The sequence below is a fragment of the Leguminivora glycinivorella genome, chromosome 19, assembly GCF_023078275.1.
Source record: "Leguminivora glycinivorella isolate SPB_JAAS2020 chromosome 19, LegGlyc_1.1, whole genome shotgun sequence".
Taxonomy (NCBI): domain Eukaryota; kingdom Metazoa; phylum Arthropoda; class Insecta; order Lepidoptera; family Tortricidae; genus Leguminivora; species Leguminivora glycinivorella.
Window position 1 is genome coordinate 11,316,178 of NC_062989.1, and position 25,010 is coordinate 11,341,187.

A 25,010-nucleotide genomic window follows, 5' to 3' on the forward strand; every position below is an offset into this window, starting at 1 on the left:
CTTTTTTTATATGAATACTTTGATAAACTTGTGTCTTTTATATTTAAATGATTACAAATTGTAGGCACTAGGTAACGTCTTGTTCTCCGACCATAATAATTATTTATTCTAGGTACAATATACTTCCCCTGTTGTGCAGATCTTGTAGCGTAAGAACTTTTACTTCTTAATTTGTATTCATCACTACTAAATTCTTCTAATGCTATTATTAATTTCACTATATCATGCACTGGTAATATTTTACATATTTTGAATAATACTGAGTAGTCATGTTTACAATTTTCTTTTGTTTTTTTATCTACCAACAATTTGAGAAACCTTATCTGTATTAATCTGATTTGTTCTAAGTAGGACAAAAAAAAAAGGGTAGGCAAAGAAAGCACACGTCATTTCACTTACGGTTTTTTATTTTGGGATAAAAAATACCTAATTGTTTTTTTTACATCTTGAGAACTATACATATGTGTTATTAATCACCTCAGTGCCGCCCACAGTTATTTTCAACACTTAAAAATCAAGAACTGAACATAAAACTTAATTTCTCTTTTGTGCAAGTCATAGTGCAACAATCGCCAAATGGATCACTTGTCAAAGCTTCAAAACAGTGTGGAAGAGCTGAAGGCGCTCTTCTCATCTCGGATGGACAGTTTTGAGGAATCCCTCCCTGCGCAGGATTTGAGTGCTCCGGACTCAGTGGCAAGCAAATTTAATGAGTTCAAAAAATTCATTTGGACAGCTGTTGAGAGCTTGCAGACTCAGATGGATCTTGTTTTGCACACTCTTGAGGACCTGGAGACCCGGTCTCGTTCCAACATCTTGCTGCTACATGGAGTCCCAGAGGCTCAGGATGAAGTAGCGGTCGAAACAGTTTTGAGTGTCTGTCAAAATAAACTCAAAATGCAGGGTGTCTCTGAGTCTTCCTTCATAGTCTGTCATCGTTTGGGGAAGAATACATCCAGAAAGAAACCCAGGGCCATTCTGATTAAATTTGTCTGTCCTCGCACCCGGAGTGTCATGTGGTCAGCGAAGAAACTGCTCAAAGGGTCGGGCCACACAGTCTCGGAGTTCCTTACTAGTGCCCGGCATGCAGTCTTTGTCGAGGCCCAGCGAGTATATGGAGTCAAAGGCAGCTGGACCAGTGAAGGGAAGATTGTTGTGGTGTGTCCAGATGGTTCCCGGCGTAAAATTTCGACAATGGCAGAGTTGCTGGCTTTGCAATTGCCTTCAGGAGTGTCGGCCAGGTCCGAGCAGCCACAGGAGCGTCCGGGTGTGGCTCAGCAGTCGGGCGCAGCTTCAGCCGGCGGTGCGTCGGCGCAAGTGCTCCCTCGCCCCAACCGGGCCGCGAGGAAACCGGCCGTTGACACAGGGTCCCGATAGTTTTTATGTTTAGATTTAGTTACCGTGTTTCTCTCCTATAATGCATGAACTTTTATACACCACGCCTTAACTATAATGTCCTAACTTTTATTTTCTGTTCTACCGACATTTCTTTATTTTCTTTCGATTGCTTTTGATATACAATCACCAACAATTCTCAATAGAAAATTAATAGTCAAGTCAAATCAAATGACAAATTGATAATTCAATCATCAATGTCACTTTGGCATATGTCAATTTGATCGCGTTTTGTTATTGCTAATCTAAAGGTGTATTTTTAACACGCTTTTATTAGGTCGTCGTGTATGTAACTATGTATGTAATGGAATCTAAGGAAGCTAATTTAACCATCTTCCAGGAGTCGTAGCGTAATGAAAATTGGCAGCTATATGTAGTTCCGATGACAATACAATAATATGGTACTGTTGAGCTGATCTGATGATGGAGTCGGAAGATATGAACTGGAACTACATGATGGAACATCGTATCATAGCCGTTTTTGGGTTTCTTAGAAAAGTCTTGTAATGAAATTTGACTACAATTAGGTTTCAAGGTCTGATGATGAAGCCGAAAGATATGAACTGGAACTACATGATGGAACATCGTATCATAGCTGTTTTTGGGTTTCTTAGAAAAGTCTTGTAATGAACTTTGACTACGATTAGGTTTCAAGGTCTGATGATGGAGCCGGAAGATATGAACTGGAACTACATGATGGAACATCGTATCATAGCTGTTTTTGGGCTTCTTAGGAAAGTCTTGTAATGAACTTTGACTACAATTAGGTTTCAAGGTCTGATGATGGAGCCGGAAGATATGAGCTGGAACTACATGATGGAACATCGTATCATAGCTGTTTTTGGGCTTCTTAGAAAAGTCTTGTAATGAACTTTGACTACGATTAGGTTTCAAGGTCTGATAATGGAGCCGGAAGATATGAACTGGAACTACATGATGGAACATCGTATCATAGCTGGTTTTGGGCTTCTTAGAAAAGTCTTGTAATGAACTATGACTACGATTAGGTTTCAAGGCCTGATGATGGTTCCGGAAGATAAGAACAGAAAAAAGGGGGGCTCGAGGGGGGAAGCATGAAAGAAAGATCAACGTAGTATTTAAAATAAGTTGGGTTAGCGTTTTCTTGCGACCTTTCAGAGCAAACAAAGGGGGCTCGGGGGCGAAGCCCCCGCATAAAAGAAAGATCAACGTTGTATTTAAAATAAGTTGGGTTAAGATTTTCTTGTGATCCTTAAGAGTAAAGAAAAGGGGGCTCGGGGGCGAAGCCCCCGCATGAAAGAAAGATCAACGTAGTATTTAGAATAAGTTGGGTTAGCGTTTTCTTGTGACCTTTAAAAGCAAACAAAGGGGGCTCGGGGGCGAAGCCCCCGCATGAAAGAAAGATCAACGTAGTATTTAAGATAAGTTGGGTTAGCGTTTTCTTGTGACCTTTAAGAGCAAACAAAGGGGGGCTCGGGGGGCGAAGCCCGTTGTATTTAAAATAAGTTGGGTTACGGCCTAGCCACGACAATGGTCTAAGGCGGCGAGCGGGGCGGCTGGGCTGCGCGGGAAACGCGCGCGGGCGCTAGCCATGCCACGTACTTAGAAGCGGCGGCAGGGCCTCGGAGCGGCCAGAACGTTTTCATATTTAAAAACATGTTTTTTACTGTCGAATATGACTCTAAAGGGCATAGAATGCTTTAATTAGTCAATTACGTCTTGTACAAGAGAATATGTGTGATGACTAAGTACATGGAATTTATTTTATGGCTAGTTAAATGATACTTAATATAAATAAACACTTAGAAAAAAATTAACAGTAAATACGAATAAATACTATACAAAAATATGTTTGAAAACATTATTACATACTACATACGCGAAAGTACAATTCAATTTTCATTAAATAAAGGTTTCGGGTTCAAGACGCTCATAATAAAAACAAAATATTTTGTTTCGCGCGGAATCGCTAGACCCATCTAGCCGCCTAGGCCGGTCGCGCCGCTGTAATGTCGTGGCGGTGCGGGCGCGGCGCGCTACAGTTGTTTGAGTCGCGCGCCGCCCCGCGCGCCGCTCCCGCGGGTAGGCCCGTAAAAACCCGCGCGCGATTTCGTACAGCGGCAAGGTCGTGGCATGCCTCGCGCGCGCTGCGTTTTTGTTTTTGTGACTTACCGCTTGCCGCTGCCGCAAGACGCCTTAGACCATTGTCGTGGCTAGGCCGTTAGGGTTTTCTTGTTATCCTTAAGAGTAACGAAAAGGGGGGCTCGGGGGGCGAAGCCCCCCGCATGAAAGAAAAATCAACGTAGTATTTAGAATAAGTTGGGTTAGCGTTTTCTTGTGACCTTTAAGAGTAAACAAAGGGGGGCTCGGGGGGCGAAGCCCCCCGCATGAAAGAAAGATCAACGTAGTATTTAAGATAAGTTAGGTTAGCGTTTTCTTGTGACCTTTAAGAGCAAATAAAGGGGGGCTCGGGGGGCGAAGCCCCCCGCATAAAAGAAAGATTAACGTAGTATTTAAAATAAGTTGGGTTAGCGTTTTCTTGTGACCTTTCAGAGCAAACAAAGGGGGGCTCGGGGGGCGAAGCCCCCGCATAAAAGAAAGATCAAAGTTGTATTTAAAATAAGTTGGGTTAAGGTTTTCTTGTGATCCTTAAGAGTATTGAAAAGGGGGGCTAGGGGGGCGAAGCCCGCCGCATGAAAGAAAGATCAACGTAGTATTTAGAATAAGTTGGGTTAGCGTTTTCTTGTGACCTTTAAGAGCAAACAAAGGGGGGCTCGGGGGGCCAAGCCCCCCGCATAAAAGAAAGATCAAAGTCGTATTTAAAATAAGTTGGGTTAGGGTTTTCTTGTTACCATTAAGAGTAACGAAAAGGGGGGCTAAAAGAAAGATTAACGTAGTATTTAAAATAAGTTGGGTTAGCGTTTTCTTGTGACCTTTCAGAGCAAACAAAGGGGGACTCGGGGGGCGAAGCCCCCCGCATGAAAGAAAGATCAACGTAGTATTTAAGATAAGTTAGGTTAGCGTTTTCTTGTGACCTTTAAGAGCAAACAAAGGGGGGCTCGGGGGGCGAAGCCCCCCGCATAAAAGAAAGATTAACGTAGCATTTAAGATAAGTTGGGTTAGCGTTTTCTTGTGACCTTTAAGAGCAAACAAAGGGGGCTCGGGGGCGAAGCCCCCGCATAAAAGAAAGATAAACGTTGTATTTAAAATAAGTTGGGTTAGGGTTTTCTTGTTACCCTTAAGAGTAACGAAAAGGGGGGCTCGGGGGGCGAAGCCCCCCGCATGAAAGAAAAATCAACGTAGTATTTAGAATAAGTTGGGTTAGCGTTTTCTTGTGACCTTTAAGAGCAAACAAAGGGGGCTCGGGGGCGAAGCCCCCGCATAAAAGAAAGATTAACGTAGTATTTAAAATAAGTTGGGTTAGCGTTTTCTTGTGACCTTTCAGAGCAAACAAAGGGGGCTCGGGGGCAAAGCCCCCGCATAAAAGAAAGATCAACGTTGTATTTAAAATAAGTTGGGTTAAGGTTTTCTTGTGATCCTTAAGAGTAAAGAAAAGGGGGCTAGGGGGCGAAGCCCCCGCATGAAAGAAAGATCAACGTAGTATTTAGAATAAGTTGGGTTAGCGTTTTCTTGTGACCTTTAAGAGTAAACAAAGGGGGGCTCGGGGGCGAAGCCCCCGCATGAAAGAAAGATCAACGTAGTATTTAAGATAAGTTGGGTTAGCGTTTTCTTGTGACCTTTAAGAGCAAACAAAGGGGGCTCGGGGGCGAAGCCCCCGCATAAAAGAAAGATTAACGTAGTATTTAAAATAAGTTGGGTTAGCGTTTTTTGTGACCTTTCAGAGCAAACAAAGGGGGCTCGGGGGCGAAGCCCCCGCATAAAAGAAAGATCAACGTTGTATTTAAAATAAGTTGGGTTAAGGTTTTCTTGTGATCCTTAAGAGTAAAAAAAAGGGGGGGGGCGAAGCCCCCGCATGAAAGAAAGATCAACGTAGTATTTAGAATAAGTTGGGTTAGCGTTTTCTTGTGACCTTTAAGAGCAAAGAAAGGGGGCTCGGGGGCGAAGCCCCCGCATGAAAGAAAGATCAACGTAGTATTTAGAATAAGTTGGGTTAGCGTTTTCTTGTTACCTTTAAGAGCAAACAAAGGGGGCACGGGGGCGAAGCCCCCCGCATAAAAGAAAGATTAACGTAGTATTTAAAATAAGTTGGGTTAGCGTTTTCTTGTGATCTTTCAGAGCAAACAAAGGGGGGCTCGGGGGGCGAAGCCCCCCGCATAAAAGAAAGATCAACGTTGTATTTAAAATAAGTTGGGTTAAGGTTTTCTTGTGATCCTTAAGAGTAAAGAAAAGGGGGATCTCAGGGGGCGAAGCCCCCCGCATGAAAGAAAGATCAACGTAGTATTTAGAATAAGTTGGGTTAGCGTTTTCTTGTGACCTTTAAGAGCAAACAAAGGGGTTTGGGGGCGAAGCCCCCCGCATGAAAGAAAGATCAACGTAGTATTTAAGATAAGTTGGGTTAGCGTTTTCTTGTGACCTTTAAGAGCAAACAAATGGGGGCTCGGCAAAAAAGAAATACTTAAATTTTGTTTGAATTAGTTGAAATGTGACAATATTTTCTAATCGAGTCAAACAAAATCCCACTAGCTGAGAGCTTCAAAACAATGTATGGCGAAAGTATGTCTCTCTAATGTCTTCAAAAAGTCCGCGATGGCACATGTCTATACTGTCTATCTTTTACGGATAACTTACTAGGTATAAACATTTTTATGATAATACCGTAATAAGAAGGTAGCCGCTAGTTATTATTAAGTAGCAATGAGCAATAAGTACACGTTAAGCCACAAATGGCATGTAAAATCCGCCTACTTGAAATAAATTTATGTATAAATGTTAAAAGTATTTCATTATTAATGACTAAAAAGTATAAAATAAATTAATAGTTTAAAAAACACTATAAAACACGCTTTTATAAATGCACGTAAAAGCCAAAAATAAATTATGGATCGTTCAAGTTGTCTCTATTTGTGAGCTGAAGTTTAAAAACTATGTGCTTTTAATTATAATATTTGATTGTAAAAGCGTGGGGCGCTGGAACAGGAAAGACTTTCTTGTAAACAAATACTAATCCGAACTTCCTGGCGAATGAAGTTGCATAAGAACATAACGTTTACATATGCCGCCTAAGGGTTACCAAAGAGAACCAAAGATATCTCGTCCACGAACAAGAACTCTGCATCCTGTCACTGTAGACACTTTCCCCTTTTGTACTTTGATTACCGGAAAAAAGCGGCGTTCTAAGTGTCGGTGACTGTCGACTCTCCTCGCTACTAGCGCATATTTTGTCTGAGTTCGACAAACTGGTACCTACTTTGAACACTGACTTTTAATTGATTTGACTGTTTAATGTAGAACCTACTAGTCATGCTGCAACTCCAGTTAGCGCGTCAATCTGTGTAACCTCCTTCCCGTAACATAGCATTATTTGATTTATCAGCAAGTTATACAAAAAGTCTTTCCTGTTCCAGCGCCCCACGCTTTTACAATCAAATATTATAATTAAAAGCACATAGTTTTTAAACTTCAGCTCACAAATAGAGACAACTTGAACGATCCATAATTTATTTTTGGCTTTTACGTGCATTTATAAAAGCGTGTTTTATAGTGTTTTTTAAACTATTAATTTATTCTTTTTAAACGTTTGTCGGTGGTTATAGTTGTTCCCGTGTGACGCGAGACGGTATTAATTGTTATAAATCAAGTGTATAGATTGAATTTTACACGGAACTTTATTGCATCAAATTTATATATTACTTTAATTATATTTTCATTGTATTTACAGCTGCTGGCGAGTAAATGAGGTGCCATACAACCGAGAGGATTTAAAAACAGCACATTTTACTCACACAAGTACATCACAAATTACTATATTTTTATACCGTTTTATTTATTTACACGTTTACTTTTTAACTTAAACAATTATCAGTACTTACCATGTCAGATGAACTTAACTTAAGCAATGATAGCGAGTTTTTCTCTTTGTCTTCCTCCAGCCTTTACGACTCTTTGAGCGATGGGTCTGATGTACCTGATCTCGCCGATCGCTTGCATAGCACGTTTCAAACCAACACAAAAAACTTTAATGTCGTGCACATTAACGCACAGAGCGTACCGGCCCACTATCCAGATCTCCTGGCTACTTTTAACAGCAAGAATATTCACGCAATTTTGATCTCCGAGTCGTGGTTAAAACCTTCACTTCCATCTACCCTCTATCCTTTGCCCGGCTTCCGTCTTATTCGAAATGACAGAACGGGTAGTAGCGATGGCGGAAACAGCATGGTGCGAGGCGGTGGGGTTGCCATTTACCTGAGAGGTGAGATTGCTTGCCAAATTGCAGCTCAGTCTCCCACTGTTTATTCGAATTCTCCTGAGTATTTATTTCTTGATGTCTCATTATATCATACTAAAGTTCTTCTTGGAGTTTTTTACAGCCCTTCCTCTAATGTTGACTATTTTGACACTTTAGAAAATACATTATTTAATCTTTCCCCTCAGTTTGAGCATATTATAATAATGGGTGATTTTAACACTTGCCTTGTTAAAAACGACCAACGTTCAAAAAGGCTTCAATCTGTCGTTTCTTCTCTCAATATTCATATTTTACCGCTTACTCCCACTCATTTTCCGCATAATGGCCCACCTTCTTTACTCGACTTAATCCTTACTTCTTCTCCTGCGCATGTGTCATGTCTTGGTCAAATTAATGCTCCTGCTTTTTCGAATCATGACTTAATTTTCGCCTCCTTCAAAATTCGCCCCCCCAAAAGACGTCATAAAATTATCATGAGGCGTAACTTTGCCGATATCAATAAGCATGCTCTTGTTACCGAGTTAAGCGAAATATGTTGGATGGATGTGTTGGACTCCTCAGCTGATGTAGACCAGAAGGTAGAGACTTTCAACAATATTTTGCTTGAGGTTTTTGACAGACACGCTCCTCTTAAACCCACACGTGTCAAACATTTCCCAGCTCCGTGGCTTACTTCCGATATTAGAGACCTTATGAATAAGAAGAACCGGGCTCGTATAAGGCTAAGGCACGATCCCTCGGAACGCAATAATCAAGCTTATATATCGCTTCGTAATCGATGTAACAAAGCCTGTAGGGACGCTAGGCGAAAATACATACATCGATCTATAGACGAATGTTCCCCTACTAAGCTCTGGAATTTTTTAAAAACACTTGGTGTTGGCAAGCCTAAGCCTGGCACTATCGGGACTCTAGACCTGAACGCGCTTAATCTATATTTGAGCACTTCTCCTGTTTGCCTTGATCCGCGAGTTAACCTCTCGTATGCTTAGGAGCAGATCTGCTCCATATTGTTTCAACTTTAACATGTAGTTATTATGACTAATATATTAATGACAATTTTTTGACAGACGCATACGAAAGGTTAAGCAACGTTCTTTGTCCCTTTTAGCCAACTCTCCACTCCCAGATATCTCAGTTTTAAATTTTGACCCCATTTCCCCACAAGAAGTGATCTCAATTCTCAAATCTATTAAGACTAAAGCCGTCGGGGATGATAATTTGAGCCTGGATATGCTCATGGTCGTAGCGGACTCAATAGCTAACGTTCTATCGCACATAATAAATTTTTCTTTTTCCTCTGGTGTTTTCCCTTCGTGTTGGAAACTTGCACATATAATCCCACTTCCTAAAATTTCAAATCCTTCCTCATTTTCCCATTATCGTCCCATTTCCATCCTACCAGTCCTTTCCAAGATCATTGAACATTTTGCAAATCGACGTCTCTCTTCGCATCTCAATAGGCACAATCTTTTCAATCCTCTCCAATCCGGTTTCCGCCCCGGGCATAGCACCACCACCGCTCTTGTTAAGGTCACGGACGATATTCGTTTGAACATAGAAAATAAGAAAGTTACTATTTTGGTGCTCTTAGACTTTAGCAGCGCTTTCAACTCAGTTGATTTTGACATCCTCCTAGCCTTCTTAAAACTTTTAAATATCTCACCCACTTCTCTGTCCTGGTTTCGCAGCTACCTCTTGGGGAGGCGTCAGAGAGTCCGAGTTGATGATAATCTCTCTGATTGGCGTGAACTCTCTTCTGGTGTCCCCCAGGGGGGTATACTATCTCCACTGCTTTTTTCTATCTTTATAAATAATATCACGAAATTATTGAAATCATGTTATCACCTTTACGCAGATGATCTGCAAATTTATTCAGCTGCTAGCCTCGATGAGTTTGAAGATCTCGTAAGCCAAATTAACGCTGACTTGGAAGCTGTCTGTTTGTGGGCTTCATCTTTTGGACTTAAAGTTAATGCCATGAAATCGCAGGCGATCGTTTTCGGTAGTCCCTACTACGTCTCAAGACTGTCGGAGCTGGTGTCACCTAGTATTTTCTTTGATGGTGTTCCAATTCCTTTCTCACCAACCGTCAAAAATCTAGGGGTCACCATGGACCAAACACTTTCCTGGGCCCCTCATGTATCTGAGATCAGCAAAAAGCTCTTTGGTTCTCTCCACTCACTGAGGCGCCTACAGAATTTCCTGCCTCTCGATACCAAAACTATGTTAGCTCGCTCACTGTTACTGCCGTTACTCGACTATGGCGATGCTGTGAACCTCGACATGTCGGAAGATCTTTTAAATAAGTTAGAGCGCTTGCAAAATGTTTGCATACGGTACATTTTCGGTCTGCGGAAGTACGACCATGTGTCTTACTACCGTCAAAAACTTAACTGGCTTCCTATCCGCCGCCGTAGGGATCTCCACGCTGTTTCTCTTCTCTTTAATGCTCTTTTTACACCTTCTTCTCCTTTATACCTCTCTGAAAAATTTACTTTTCTGGCTGATGGCAGTGGCCACCGTCTGCGTTCTAGCGCGAATTTATCTCTTGCCATTCCCCCTCACAAATCTCGTGGATACCACAAGTCTTTTGCTGTCCGTGCAGTGAAACTATGGAATGAACTGCCCGTCTCGTTTAGGCAGGCACAATCGGTCGCGTCGCTCAAGGAGAGGTTAAAGAAGCTATGGTTATCTGACTAATTTGCCTTGTTGCTTTGTATATATTTTGTGTTCCTTGTCAACTCTTTAGTGTATCTTTCACATTCCTTTTTGTGTGATATAGTTAGGTTTATCCTATTACTGTATGTGTATTTATTTATTTATTAATTATTTATATATTATTTGCCCATTGTCTTTATGGTACCATGTTGTACAAATTGCGGAATTTGTTACCCTCTTCAAGTTTTCTCTCTCATTTACTCAAAGGTTAACTGGAAGAGATCCCTCAAAGGGATAAGTTCGCCTTTGTACTTCACATCTTAATGTATGCTTTTTTTTTATGTGTTTTTGTACAATAAAGAGTTACTACTACTACTACTACTTAAAGGTGCGACCATAGGTACTTATACCATAAGATACAATAGAACCCGCCAACGCATGATAAACTGTGTACAAAGTAGCCCTGTTTACAATAAATTTCAAGTGGTAAATTTTTTCTAAAGCTAGTCTTAGTTTACTGCAAACATTTTCAACATGTAATTTCCAAGAAAAGTTGCTATCTACAGTCAAGCCCAGGTATTTATAGCTACTCACGACTTCAATCGCATTACAACAACAAGTACCATTTTTACCATGCAAACACTCATAAGAGTGACCTATTAAAACCGGATTGGCTTCGCCATATATCCTACTATGCGGCGAATATATATGCATACATTTAGTTTTAGACAGATTTAGGATAATACCATTGTCGTGAGACCATTGCACTATACTATCGAAATCTTCTTGTAGTTTTTGTTGTATGACATTTAAATCATTATGAGCAAACACTAAACATGTGTCATCAGCGTACATAAATGCTTTACAGTGTTTGAGTACATTACACATAGAATTAACATGCATACTGTAACCAATGGGGCCATACACTGAGCCAGTAGGTACACCATAAGTGATATTGAACTTTGTACCTACCTTTCCGTCAATGACTGTTTGAAGTGTTCTGTCGCACAAGTAGGCTCTAAACCACTGATTGAGTGGGCCCCGTATTCCGCACTCGTCCATAGCTCGAAGCAGCTGGTGGTGTTCCAAAGTATCAAATGCTTTTTTGAAGTCAATAAAGATAACCACCAGCTGCTTCCGCTCGTTTAGGCTTTCATTAACGTAGTCTGTAAAACCTGCCAGCGCGGTCGCTGTACTTCGCCCTTTACGAAAGCCATGCTGCGAATCAGAAATTATCTTATACTTTTCCAAAAAATCGGATACTTGATCCATTATACATTTTTCTACGATTTTGTTTATCACAGATAGTATCGCGATTGGCCTATAATTCGTATAGTCGGTGTGACTTCCTGATTTATATAATGGCCTTATGTTGGCAATTTTTAAATCTGCCGGGTAAACACTTTTTTCTACACAAAGATTTATAAATTTAGCTATTAATGGGCTAATTTTTTCTTTAACATATTTAATGTCGGTCACTCTTATGGCATCACAACCAGGAGATTTGTCATCACTTAGGCTATTTATTATTTTCAACACATCCTGTGCACGCACCCTACGAAATCGCATTGACATTGGCGCATGAGATACATAATTAGATCGATCCAAGAAGGTGTGATCACACCTATGGCCTTGTTTTAAGTTAGAAATTTCTTCAGTAAATGTTTTCGAGAAATTATTTAAAATATTTTCTAATTTGTTTTGTTTTCCTAGGTACTTAATTATTACTTGATCTAAACTTGCCTTACTTCTACCCAACCAGCCATTAATATGTGACCACACCCTCCTTAAATCCTTTCCACATTTTTGTAGTTGTTCCTGTTTATATCTATTTTTGGCAGCATTTATGACCTTATTGACTTTATTTCGATGTTTGGTATAAATTGTGGCGTAGTAATAGGCGAGAGGCTGGCAACCTGTCACTGCAATGTCACAATTTAGATTTCTTTAAACCCTTTTTGCCAAGAGTGGCCCTGTAACTTAGTAGTTCATGTGCTCTGCCTACCCCTTTATGGGATAAAGGCGTGATTATATGTATGTATTTAACATTTTTTTATCTTTTTACATATTTTTATATTGCAAGTGTGATGAAAAACATTGTGTATAACTCGGGGAGTATGAATATTACAACCTCGACTTCGAACTTACTCTCGTTAGTAATATTCAAGTACTACAAGTAGAAATTTTATTATGAATGAATTCATTGATAAATTCGCCATGCACGTTTGTAGCTGATAGTATAGTACCTCCCCTTGTTGCACAATGTACTATTAGACAATAGATGGGGCGGAAATATCAAGTGATTATTTTCACCATTACTGAAGTGAGACTGCACAAACAATCCAGCACATAATAGAGGATTGCCCCGTGACGCGCTATGCCAATGGACCTACAGAAGACCTGATCACCCTTAGCGACGAGGCCAATAAATGGCTGATTGGACTTAATTTTAACTTATGAATGTTTCTGTTATTTGCCATACGACTAAATAAATTACTGAAGTTCTAATCGGTATTTTCTAAAAACAATCAAAAACTTCGCTAGGCAATAATCGCAGACATTGGCGTAACTACTTGATTTTTACGAAAGTGACTATTATCTGTATTTGCTCAACTTTAATCAAATTATACCCGTGTTTTTATTGAATTCCGTTCACTTCGGAATATAGTTAGATCCATTATACGAAACAGAATAGCATAGTTAGTTTATTTCATTCGTAACTTTTTTCTGAAACATCCGATACCCCTGCGATATATGTTACATCAATTGCTGTTAAGAAACGGGCTTTGTGTGTTCGATATGAGATTGACATGTCATAGTTTTGACACTTACTTAGTGTGAGTTAATTGTAAAGTCCGTTTCTCAACAGCAATTGAAGTTAACATCTATCGCAGGTGTATGGTTTTTTTTAGAAAAATACAAATGTAAGAAAACAAACTATCCCATTCTGTTTTCTTTAATATACCTAACTATATGCCGAAGTTAACGGAATTCAATAAAAACAATGATATATCCCTGCAGATAAAAACCTTCTTGCTTATATGTGTTTGGTGCAACCATATTCTGGTAACTTACCGCATCTTTTTCTTCCCGCTATCCACGATATATTTAATGGCCGGTATAGTAAGCGAGGTCTCAGCGACGTCCGTGCTAACTACACATATTCTCGCACCAGGGGGCGCTGGCTCGAAAACTCTGGCTTGCTTGGCTGAAGATAGCATGGAGTATAGAGGTAGCACCCATAGGGGTTGCCGGCAGGATTTTATTGCGGGTGCTAGAGTGTCTTCTTCGGCATCTGGGAAAACGTTTTTTTTTATTGATTAGTCACTTTTTTTATACCACTTCGGCCTGATAGAAAGCGGTCACCGTAACCTATGGACGCTTGCAACTCAAGGGGTGTCGCATGCGCGTTGCCGACCCATTAAAAACTTGTGCACTCCTTTTGAAGAACCCCATACTGTAGTTCATCGGGAATACCTCGGCACGGAGCTCATTCCACAGCCGGAGCGTTCGTGGGAGGAAATTCCTCTGAAACCGCACGGTGCGCGACCATTTAGGTTGCAAGGTGTGTGGATGAGCGCCCTGTCGATGGCGAGCGGTGCGATAATGAAAAGTTGCCGTTGGCATCATGTCAAACAGTTCTTCAGAACACAACCCATTTTACAGGCGATAGAACACACATAAGACAGTTTGGCGAGAAACATAAATGTGAAGAATATAATGTACTTATTTGTTAAATAAATTAAAAAAAAAAGGAGGCGAAGTCTCTCCTTAGACTTAAGGGTTCAATACCGCCTGTGAGTTTGGGATCGTCGACAATTACTACTATACTTACTATTATACTTAGCTTAGAATCAATTCAAAAAAGAAAAAGTCCTTGGGTGACTTGAATCTGAGCTACCAAGATCTCATCCATGTGAATGTCAGCGAAAATTTACATTTTCCACTTTTCAATGCAAGTTGTAGCGACATCTACCGTAATATCCGTTACACTTCTTAAACGGAAACCGGAGTTTTAGTTGGAATCGATTGTTAAAAATTTAACACTTCTAGTCCCAGCGACATCATATGATGTCAGTGACATCTTCATCTTCTTTTTGAGGTTCAAATGCTTGGGACTCGAATTGGCAATTCTTTGAGTTAGAGTTAATGCACTAGTTTCTTAGAGATATGAATTGTATTTTACCATTTTTACCTAAAGAACCTTTCCCTTAATTTAACTAATATCAAAAGAGCACTTGTACAGTCACTGGCATAAATGTATTTAAGTAATGTATATGTATACAAGTATGTATTTATATATATACGTAAGTATATCGTCGCCTATCACCCATAGTACAAGCTTTGCTTAGTTTGGGGCTAGGTTGATCTGTGTAAGGTGTCCCACAATATATTTACAATATAAGTGATGATACTGATGATTCCTGCACCTTGTCAAAAATCAAATCAAAAATCAAAATAATTTATTCAGCAAATAGGCCACAGGGGCACTTTTACACGTCACATGTACATAGGTATTTAAAAAAATATTTAAAATTGAGTTGAAATTACAATTGATACTATTATATACTAATTCTAAGTTCTAACTAAAGTTAACTCTATACAATTAATTAGAGATGTAGAAGGTCTCTAAATGTCGAATTACAACCAAGAACTACACTAAATTTTAATATAAAAAGTACAAATACAAAAAAAAAAAAGTCTAAAATTACTTTAGAGGTGCAAATGACTCTAAATGTCACAACTAAAAATAAAATGTATATCTACTTAATCTAATTCTCCTTAGAGATGTATATGGTCTCCATGAGTCAAAATCATATATTTAAAATATTCACTAAAAGAAAGGAAACAAACGACAACCGAACAAAGTGTCCTAATTTAATAAAAATTAGAATTAAAGTTACTAAGTTATAACAGCCCCAGTAAGCTTAAACAGACCGGTCTTCACAGACGGCACCCGTTCACGAGTATGACGCATATCTCAGCCATCGCTTTTAATCATTTGACAACTTCGTATGACATTTCAAACAAGATGTTAATGTGACAAGGTACAGAAATCATCACTTATTTATGCCGGTAACTGTATCTAGAGTAGAGATGCAACGAATAGTTGTTTGGCCGGATACCGGATATTCGGCCCAACCATCGGCCGAATATTCGGTATCCGGCCGCCGAATATTCGGCAGCAGAATTTTACCTACAATACCTACAATTTATTAATTTATTATATAAGTAACTGCTATCCGGAACTGTTTTTTTTATATTTAATTTGTTTACCCCAAAATCATTCAATAAAAAATTGCACATCCGGTATCCGGCCGGATAGTACGTCACTATCCGGTATCCGGCCGAATATTAAAATAAAGGCCGAATAGGCCGGTTACCCAATAGTAATCGAATATTCGGTGCATCTCTAATCTAGAGATACAATATTTACCTGAATCGCTCAGATGCCCCTCGCTATCTTCATCGCTCCCGACCAAGTCCGCTTGTCCGTCGTCCTCAGGCATGTCGTAATCGTCTAAGTTTATTTTGGGCAGCGCTTTAGACTTCTTCTTTGCCTTCTTTCGGGCTTTGCGTGCTCGTTTCATTTCCTTTTCAACCTGTAAAACGGGAATGATTTTTTTTTAAAGCGCTGGTGGCCTAGCGGTAAGAGCGTGCGACTTTCGATCCGGAGGTCGTGGGTTCGAACCAATGAGTTTTTCTGAACAGTGCGAAATGTCATTTGATATTTCCCAGTCGCTTTTCGGTGAATGAAAACGTCGTGAGGAAACCGGACTTATTCCAATAAGGCCTAGTTACCCTTCGGGTTGGAAGGTCAGATAGCAGTCGCTTTCGTAAAAACTAGTGAATACGTCAAATCTTGGAAAAAGTTGTCAAAGCGGACCCCAGGCTCCCATGAGCCGTGGCAAATGCCGGGATAACTTAAGGAGGATGATTTAAGATGTTTAAGCAGTTCACAAAGATTGTCAAAATATGTAGAGATGAGAGAACTACACCTACACTATTTTCAGCCAGCTTTACACGTATGCCTTTTTAACTAAGTACAGTCAACGAATTAAATTTCTGACTGCACAGCAAATTGACACCATAAAAGCTATGACGTTGCTGTTCCACCTATAGGCGGAGCGTTAGCGTTGAGAGCGTATACGCTCTCAGAACGCGCAATTGTGGCCGAGCTTTAAGAAACATTGAGAAATGAGAATATACATACCTCATCAACATCAGACACAATATCGTTTGTTTCGTATTTGGTGTAGTCCTCGACTTTGCGGTAGGGGAAAGAGGCTCGCAGTTTGCGGACTAGGTAGTTCTCTTATAGTTAACAATAATTTAGTAGAGATGCAACGGATATTCGGTCACTATTCGGTATCCGGTCTATACGGCCACCCTTTACTATTCGGCCGGATACCGGATAGTGTTTTAAGTGTCGATCGAGATTACTCCATTTAGGTCAACATTCTAGACTGAATATTCGGCGGCCGGATAACTGATATCCGGCGGTCCCGTCAGCCGAATATCCGGCATCCGGCCAAACCACTATCCGTTGCATCTCTATAATTTAGACATATTACCTCATCATCATCAGACTCAATATCCTCAGGCTCGGAGTCCAAAGCCGCGTCTTCTTCACTCACGGCCTTCTTCTTGGTGATCAGTTTTGTATAATCCACGTCTTTGCGGTAGGGGAACGAGGCTCGCAGTTTACGGACTAGATAGTTCACCTAAAATTAAACAAGAATTTAGTAAACTAACTTACAAGACCGTCATCGGTTCAAGCAAAGACATATCGTCACTACTTTTAAAAAATCTCGTATCTCACGCTGTTCCTCAAAGTTAAAACGCAGTCTATATGCATTGCATACATACTTACTACAATTTTCTTTTCATTGACAGACGAAGATACAAGTTTTTTTAAAAGTAGTGACGATATGTAACTCCGTATAGCTACAGTCTAAGAATAAAACGTACCTCAGAACCATATAGAAACAGGTACGGTGGCCAAGATGGCTTTACAACTTTAGGGAACGCTCGGCTAGATGGCGCTAATATTAATATTGTTGAGATTACATGTTTCATGAAAATTTTGTGGTTATTACTAGTACAATATAAATTAATTTTTCGGAACTTATGTACGAAATGTCATTTGATATTTGCCAGTCGCTTTTCGGTGAAGGAAAATATCGTGAGGAAACCGGACTAATTCCAATAAGGCTAGTTACCCTTCGGGTTAGGTCAGATGGCAGTCGCTTTCGTAAAACTAGTGCCTACGCCAAATCTTGGGATTAGTTGTTAAAAGCGGACCCCAGGGTCCCATGAGCCGTGAAAAATAAACAATATAAATACCTCTTGTTGTCCGGTGACGAAAATGAGAATGCCACCTTCAGGGAGTCTCGTGTGTATTTTGACGGTCTTCTTAAACGCCTCTTTTAGGTAATCGCTGTATGTGTGCTTATTGAAATGCACTGTCACAGGAAACTGCCTGGATTCAATCTAAAAACAAAAAAATCTTTGTAAGGGCATAGGGCATTTTCAGAATTTGGGTCCCCCCAATTAGCGTAAGTCGTTAACAAAAATTAACTCGCTGTCAGTTTTGTGACGACAATTAAGCATGACTAGATTGACTAGGGAACAAATCAAATTATTTCATTGAATATTTTTTGATTCGTTCTTTTTCAAGTAGTCACACTACTATATATAAATTATAAATTGAAATAGATATCATACACGAAAGAAAAAACGACAAGGCCCACTGGTGGCCGAGCCGGGAATCGAACCCGGGTCTTCAGCTTACGCGGCTAAGCGTATAGACGGCCTAGTCGTATAGATGGTAGCACCATCTCTCTCGCTATATCGTAATCCTGCAAAGGATTATGAGATGCAAGCACTAATTGCTCGCCCTTAGAGTTGGTCAAAAGGCGCCTAGCCTTATCAGAGATAACATACACTAGAGAAATTTCGTCGGGTACCAGGGCGGGCGGGTGATCTAGTGGTGAAGACGTCAGCCGCGTAAGCTGAAGACCCGGGTCCGATTCCCGGCTCGGCCACCAGTGGGCCTTGTCGTTTTTTCTTTCGTGTATGATATCTATTTCAATTTAAAATTAAGCATGTTTAAAAATTTACTTTTTTCACATTCTGAATGTAGATTATCGCTTAAAGTTTATGACGGTACGAGATCCCGAATGCGAGTTTCATTATAATGCGAGATTTTATCAAATGGTTCAATTGATGTAACCCCAGCACCAACAGTCCAGGGGGCCGATTTTTGAGTCTCACGGCGTTCGAATTCAGAAAATTGTCACTGAAAATAATAGGCAATTCACCGTTTTCAACCGGTATTTTAGTGACAGTGAGACTCAAAAATCGGCCCCCTGAATGTAACGAGAATCGCATGCGAGTTTGCCCAAAAAGTTGTCTCTCCGTCCCTTAATTCGTGCGCATCGGCTGCGTCCACTATCGCGACTAGTGGTTAGTGAATTCAATAGACCCGAAATTTCTAAGTTCTCGAATTTATCTCAATAGAATAGGTATCTCATAGGTAAGCGTGCTCCACCGTAGACCGCATCATCACTTACCATCAGGTGTGATCGTGGTCAAACGTCTACCTATCCATACAAAAAAAAAAAATATTTAACTTGCCTTAATAACTGGCGGTGGTTCCTTAAAAAGTCTAGTATTTTCCGTAAAATCTTCAACCCGAAGCGTAGCAGACATGACAATGAGTCTCAGAGGACTACCCCTCTTTCTCCTAAGAGGAACTATCCTGGATAGTAGCCCTAGTAGAATATCAGTGTAAACGCTCCTTTCGTGTGCTTCATCGATTATTACTACAGAATATTTGCTTAGGAGAAAATCTGATTGGATTTCTTTTAGAAGGACACCTGAAAAGAAAATGTTATGTACAGTCACTGGCATAAATATGTGATGATTTATACAACTTGTCACATTAACTTCTTGTCTGATTTAAAGCTACAAGGTACAGAAATCATCACTTATTTATGCTGGTGACTGTACAGTCAAGGTATTTATGAAATATAAATGCGGACGGAGTGCCAAAAATATGTATACACGATGTTATTGCTATAAATATTAAGGTTGTGGACTGCACAGACATATTTTAATTTACATTATTGACACACTGAGCTGAAAATTGGATGGAATATTTGTAATGTGTAAATCTCGCTGCAATAGCCAATATTTTACAGAATACCTTCCTTAGTTTCAGAAACCTTTTTTTTTTATTGAAAATACGATTGAAAATTTGTAAATTGTTACGATTGAATTACGTATTATTATAATTTGACTCATTTTTTATCAAACTACAATCTACTTTGCGAATATATCGTGTTATTTACGAACAGACATTACACAAGTATGGGCATGTTCAGAATTTGGGACCCCCGAATTAGCGAAAGTTGTTAACAAAAATTAAGTCACTGTCAGTTTTGTGACGATAATTAAGCATGCAATTTCTATTTTTTTTTTCATGTTAATTACATAAACTTTAAGCGATAATCTACACTCATAATGTGAAATAATTAAATTTTTAGAGAGATTTTATGCTTAATTTTCGTCACGAAACTGACAGCGAGTTAATTTTTGTTAACAACTTTTACTAATTGGAGGGACCCAAATTCTGTAATTGCCCCTTTGTATCAACAGCTGGCAAATTACAGACTCACCGTCAGTCATGAACTTGACCTTCGTATCCTTAGTGACATTGCCCTCAAATCTCATCAAATAAGACACTTCCTTGTTGCTCAACCCCAACTCGTACCCGACTCTCGCTGCCATGGCAACGGTGGCTACTCTTCTCGGCTCGGTCACTGCTATCATTTTGTGCTCAGCATACCCCGCTTCGTAGAGGAACTGGGGTATTTGGGTGGTTTTACCGCTTCCTGAAAAAAAATTAAATGATCGAAAGTTCGTCATTTCATCGCCAAAAACGTAGACGTCAGAACGCATACGAAAATGGACTAATATCCTGACAATTTGTTACAAATATAACACATCTTATAGCACAAAGTATTAATAAACTTACCTGTTTCACCCGCAACAACTAAAAACTCATTTTCATTGACTAATTCCATAATTCTCTGCTCTTCCCCCAAAATCGGGAGTTTCAGCCTCGCTACCTGAATCTTAGGGTCTCTTTTTACTTCAACAACAATTGTTGGATGTTCCAACTTTGGCTTTTTAACTTCTTCTTTAACCTTTTCTGGTTTTTTTAGTGTTACTTTTAATATCCCATTTCTTGACACTTTATGCCCTTTTTCCGTCAAATCTTGGATACTATCAGCATCTATTTTATTTTTAATTTCATCATCTTTGATTATTACAGTTTCATCTTTGTTAACATCATTTAGAGTGCTGTTTTGAGTGTTTACTTTTTCTTCTACTATCTCTGGTTCATCTTCAGATTCCGAACTTGATTCTTCTGAAGATTCTTCAAGACCAACTACATTGGGGTCATATTTAGATTTCTTCTTTTTCTCCTCACTATCGAGTTTCAGAAGGCGCAATCGTTTTTTTGCTCCTAAAATATGGAAAATTAATTTAATGAAATTTCAACCTGTGTAGGAGTCAAATTCCAGGTATTACAATTTCTGACCATTTATACAATACTAGCTTCTGTCCGTGGCTTCGCTCGCGTTAGAAAGAGACAAAAAGTAACCTAAGTCACTCTCACTCTCTATCCCTTCAACTATCTCCACTTAAAAAATCACGACAATTAGTCACTCCGTTTTGCCGTAAAAAACGGACAAATAAACAGACACACACACTTTCCCATTTATAATATTAGTATGGATTTTTTTTGTTCAATTTCTGTTTATAGATAACATAATTAAATGTAGAATAATTAAATGAAAAAAAAAAATGTTTCAATTATTTGTGAACCAATGAAATTAGATTAATGGAGCATATTTTTAAAGTACTTCTTACAAATAATGATTTAAAGTTGGAAAAGAAAGATTTGATCATATAGGGTATTTTTCAGCAGCTAACATCGAGTAGGCAATCCTAGCAAATGATTGCCGCAAGAGTATGTCGCTGCAGGATAGATCAGACGTCTTCTTCTAACTATATTAATGACATAGGGACGGGTAGTCTATCTCATGGCAATCATGTGCTAACCCTGCCGGTAACTTATCTGATATTTGAACAGATAATATGAAAACTCTCTAAGTTAATAGCTGAGCAATTCCCGAAAAGTTTGTACATTTGGATCACGTCTCTGATTTTGATAAAAATTGGTAGGCTGATAGAGTCCATGACGCTGAGCAATATCCTCTAGGTTTCCCAAAATGTCCAAGGTAGTTTGTATGAAACCTTCCTTTTTTGTTACCCGATTTCTATACATTTTTTCTATACAGTTTCATACAAACTACCTGGGACATTTTGGGAAACCAAGTGGATCTTGCTCAGCATCATGGACTCTATCAGCCTACCAATTTTTATCAAAATTGGAGACATGATCCAAATGTACAAATTGCTGAGCTGCTGTTAAAAATCCTTACATACCAGCAATGCTACTAAATTTCTTCTCATTCCCGCTAGTGTCCGCTTCTTGTGCAGGTGCAACGGTACTTAGATCCGTAAGCCTTCGTAGACCCAGAGTCTGTACAGTCGAGATTGTTGTCATCTGATTCACCTCTTCCTGCGATGCCTGGACTTGAGCGAGGGAGTCTAGAAGAGCCGATCTCTGTAATTTGAATTAATAAACATAAGTAAGGTATTGTGGTATTTTTCACTAGTAATTTAACAAATGTGAGTGTGCACGGGAAAACATCCCACTTTGTCAATTGCAAGTAAATCTCGCCTTAATGGTAACCGACAAAGTGCGATGTTTTACTAAACACACTCACAAATTACTAATTTGTAGAGAAAAAAGGCATGCTTTATCTAAAAAGTAATATTCAATAAGTTTCTTAAGCTGAGTTTAGACCAGTAGGCTTAGCACATGATGGCCACAAGAGTATGTCGCCGCGAGATAGATCACACTTCTTCTAAATGTATTAATGACATAAGGACGGGTAGTCTATCTCGCGGCGACATACTCTCGACGCAATCATGTGCTAACCCTGCTGGCCCTGGCAAAAATTATATCTACAGCAGCTGTGGAAATGCAATAAATACATAAATTTGTTGCACAACTTACATTTTCCTTTTTCTTTTTCTTGTCGACAATCTTTTCAAGCCGTTTCCTCTGCTGTTTTGAGAGGAATCGTGTTTTCTCCTTCTTTTCATTGATGATTCTCGTCTCTCTCTTCTTTGCAGGCAGAGCGAGGATATTACTCGCATCAGGCGATCCATATTCGTTGTTCGCAAATTCTAGTTTGATCTAAAAATACGAAATCATAATAATATTTTTACTTAGATCATTTAGGTGTAGACAGTCCTAATATTTAGGACATGATCTAAAAGAAAACATTACCTCATTGGTTTTGGTGTTATCTATGCTAGTTTTAACAACTTGGCGAGCCTTAGCATTATAAACTCGCTTCCCCATTTTAACCACAATATTTTAAACTGTTTGGATGAATGTTAGGTTTTACATTTTGTTTTAAACATGCAGAAAAATTAAAATACTGTAAAAGCACGTCAAAGAAACGTGTTTTTGTTATGACAGTAACGATATGACATTTCTTTTTTCTTAAATCATATTTAAGACCATTTCTATAAAGCCAGTTTAAACCTACTTTTGAGCGTCATAAAAGATGGCTCAAGTATTTTGAAAGAGCGTTCAGAAACTTTCCACCGATATGTCTACATGCAATCATAGCCTTGTGATCATAAAATTATGAATGAATCAGAAAAAAAGTTTTAAAAATAAAGCTAGGAACATACTACGCGGACGTCCGTCGTAAAACGACCGCGACCGCGACCTATCAGTGTGCACGGAACAAAACATCCAGAGAGCCAGATTTCGATCGGACGTCCGTGCGCTCAAGGCCACGTCCGCGTCCGTCGACCGATAGTTTGCACGGTTATGTGTATTTCCATTGTCCAGATTCCCGTCCGCGGTCGATTTACGACGGACGTCCGCGTAGTGTGTTCCTAGCTTTATACAAAGACTGATGTTTTCATTCACAGTCGCATCAGATTTTTCAAATTTCCACGATATATTTATTGTATTTGTTTTAGAACGCTCCTGCACGGGAAGCATGGTCGCGCGATAGACGATAAAATATCAGGCCGTCCCTATCGCACTTACGAATAGTGCGATAGGGACGGCCTGCTATTTTATCGTCTATCGCGCGACCATGCTTCCGTGCTACACGGAAGCATGGTCGCGCGATAGACGATAAAATATCAGGCCGTCCCTATCGCACTTACGAATAGTGCGATAGGGACGGCCTGCTATTTTATCGTCTATCGCGCGACCATGCTTCCCGTGCTGGACAACTTCTAAAGTATGGAGATTAGAGGTAAGGAGCGAAAGCTTTAAGTATCAGAAGTGCACATATTAAAAAAAAGATAGGTGGCGCTGCAATTGCAGGTACATAAGGGTTTGACAATATTTTATCCTTCTCGGTAGTGACCCCGCCTACGGAGCAAGAGGTCCCGGGTTCAAATCCTGATGAGAGCTTTTTTATTTTGTTCTACTAATATTTTTTGATTTTTTTTTAATATCCAAAAATATTTTGTTTTGTTACAATTTGTCGAAATTTTTCGCAAGATTTACAACTTTACCTAAGAATCCTAAGATGGGGCAAACAATGTAAAAGGGCTTAAGTTGACATATTTGTATCAATAAAACAATAACTAAACACAATTAAAATACACAAAAAAAAAGGTCGCTGTTAGGATCGAACGTGAGAACATTTGCATACGAAGCCGGCGCACTACCACGGGACTACGTCTTGACTTGCTCTATTCGACGAAATCAGCCTAGAGAAAAGAACGTCTAATGTCATGTCACGTCGCTGATCATTGAGCGAGACATGCGCTCCAAGCGGAGAGATTTGTAACTGAAATTAAAGGGCCTCAGACGGTCATTTTTGCTACTTTTCTACGGTGTCCTGCCGTTTCGCCAAAAAACGTTTCGTCAAATTTCATTTCCCAATAATCATAAATCGCAATAGTTTCATTTCCCAAAGTATTGTTTGGCAAAGGTATGTTTCGCAATGAATTTGTTTGGTCAAATTATCATTTGGCACAATTTTACTTAGTCAAATTTTATGTAGACAAAACTTTATTTCGCAAACGTTTTTAATGGCAAAACTTATATCCCAAAAACATGTTTGGTCAAAATTTCACATCGCAAATTTCGCAAATATTTAGGCATTTGCATCTTCATTTCTAAGTACGGGATCCATTTAATTTACCGAAGATTTTTTTGCCAAATTTAACTTAAAATCTGTCCAATGATAATTTCAGTTTTATTCCCAAGTGCTTCAGTTGGACAAGAAAAGTTTGCTCAACTTTATTTTTGTCAAATTAATTACTGGACAAAATTATTTTGTCAACTATTTTTTTGTCAAAAAATGTTTCTACAAATTACACCATACAAAACCACGTTTGACAATAAATATTACAAGGCATAAATGTAATGTAATAATTTTATTAGTATTGTAACAGAAAACTCGTGTGTGACAGAGTT

General features: G+C 39.3%; 1 protein-coding gene across 1 annotated transcript in view; it reads right to left on the reverse strand.

Annotated features, from left to right (window-relative positions):
• Positions 1-23,021, reverse strand: part of LOC125236430 (probable ATP-dependent RNA helicase kurz) — a 40,336-nt gene extending 17,315 nt beyond the window's left edge. The window contains exons 1-10 of the mRNA XM_048143233.1: positions 22,842-23,021; positions 22,566-22,748; positions 21,929-22,109; positions 20,448-20,942; positions 20,089-20,304; positions 19,046-19,287; positions 17,753-17,899; positions 16,981-17,130; positions 15,843-16,008; positions 13,481-13,700 (exon numbers count right to left, since the gene is read on the reverse strand). Of these exons, the coding sequence (XP_047999190.1) occupies positions 13,481-13,700; positions 15,843-16,008; positions 16,981-17,130; positions 17,753-17,899; positions 19,046-19,287; positions 20,089-20,304; positions 20,448-20,942; positions 21,929-22,109; positions 22,566-22,748; positions 22,842-22,916 (2,075 nt within the window). The 5' untranslated portion in view covers positions 22,917-23,021. The remainder of the gene's footprint in view (positions 1-13,480; positions 13,701-15,842; positions 16,009-16,980; positions 17,131-17,752; positions 17,900-19,045; positions 19,288-20,088; positions 20,305-20,447; positions 20,943-21,928; positions 22,110-22,565; positions 22,749-22,841) is intronic.
• Positions 23,022-25,010: the final 1,989 nt, after the last annotated feature.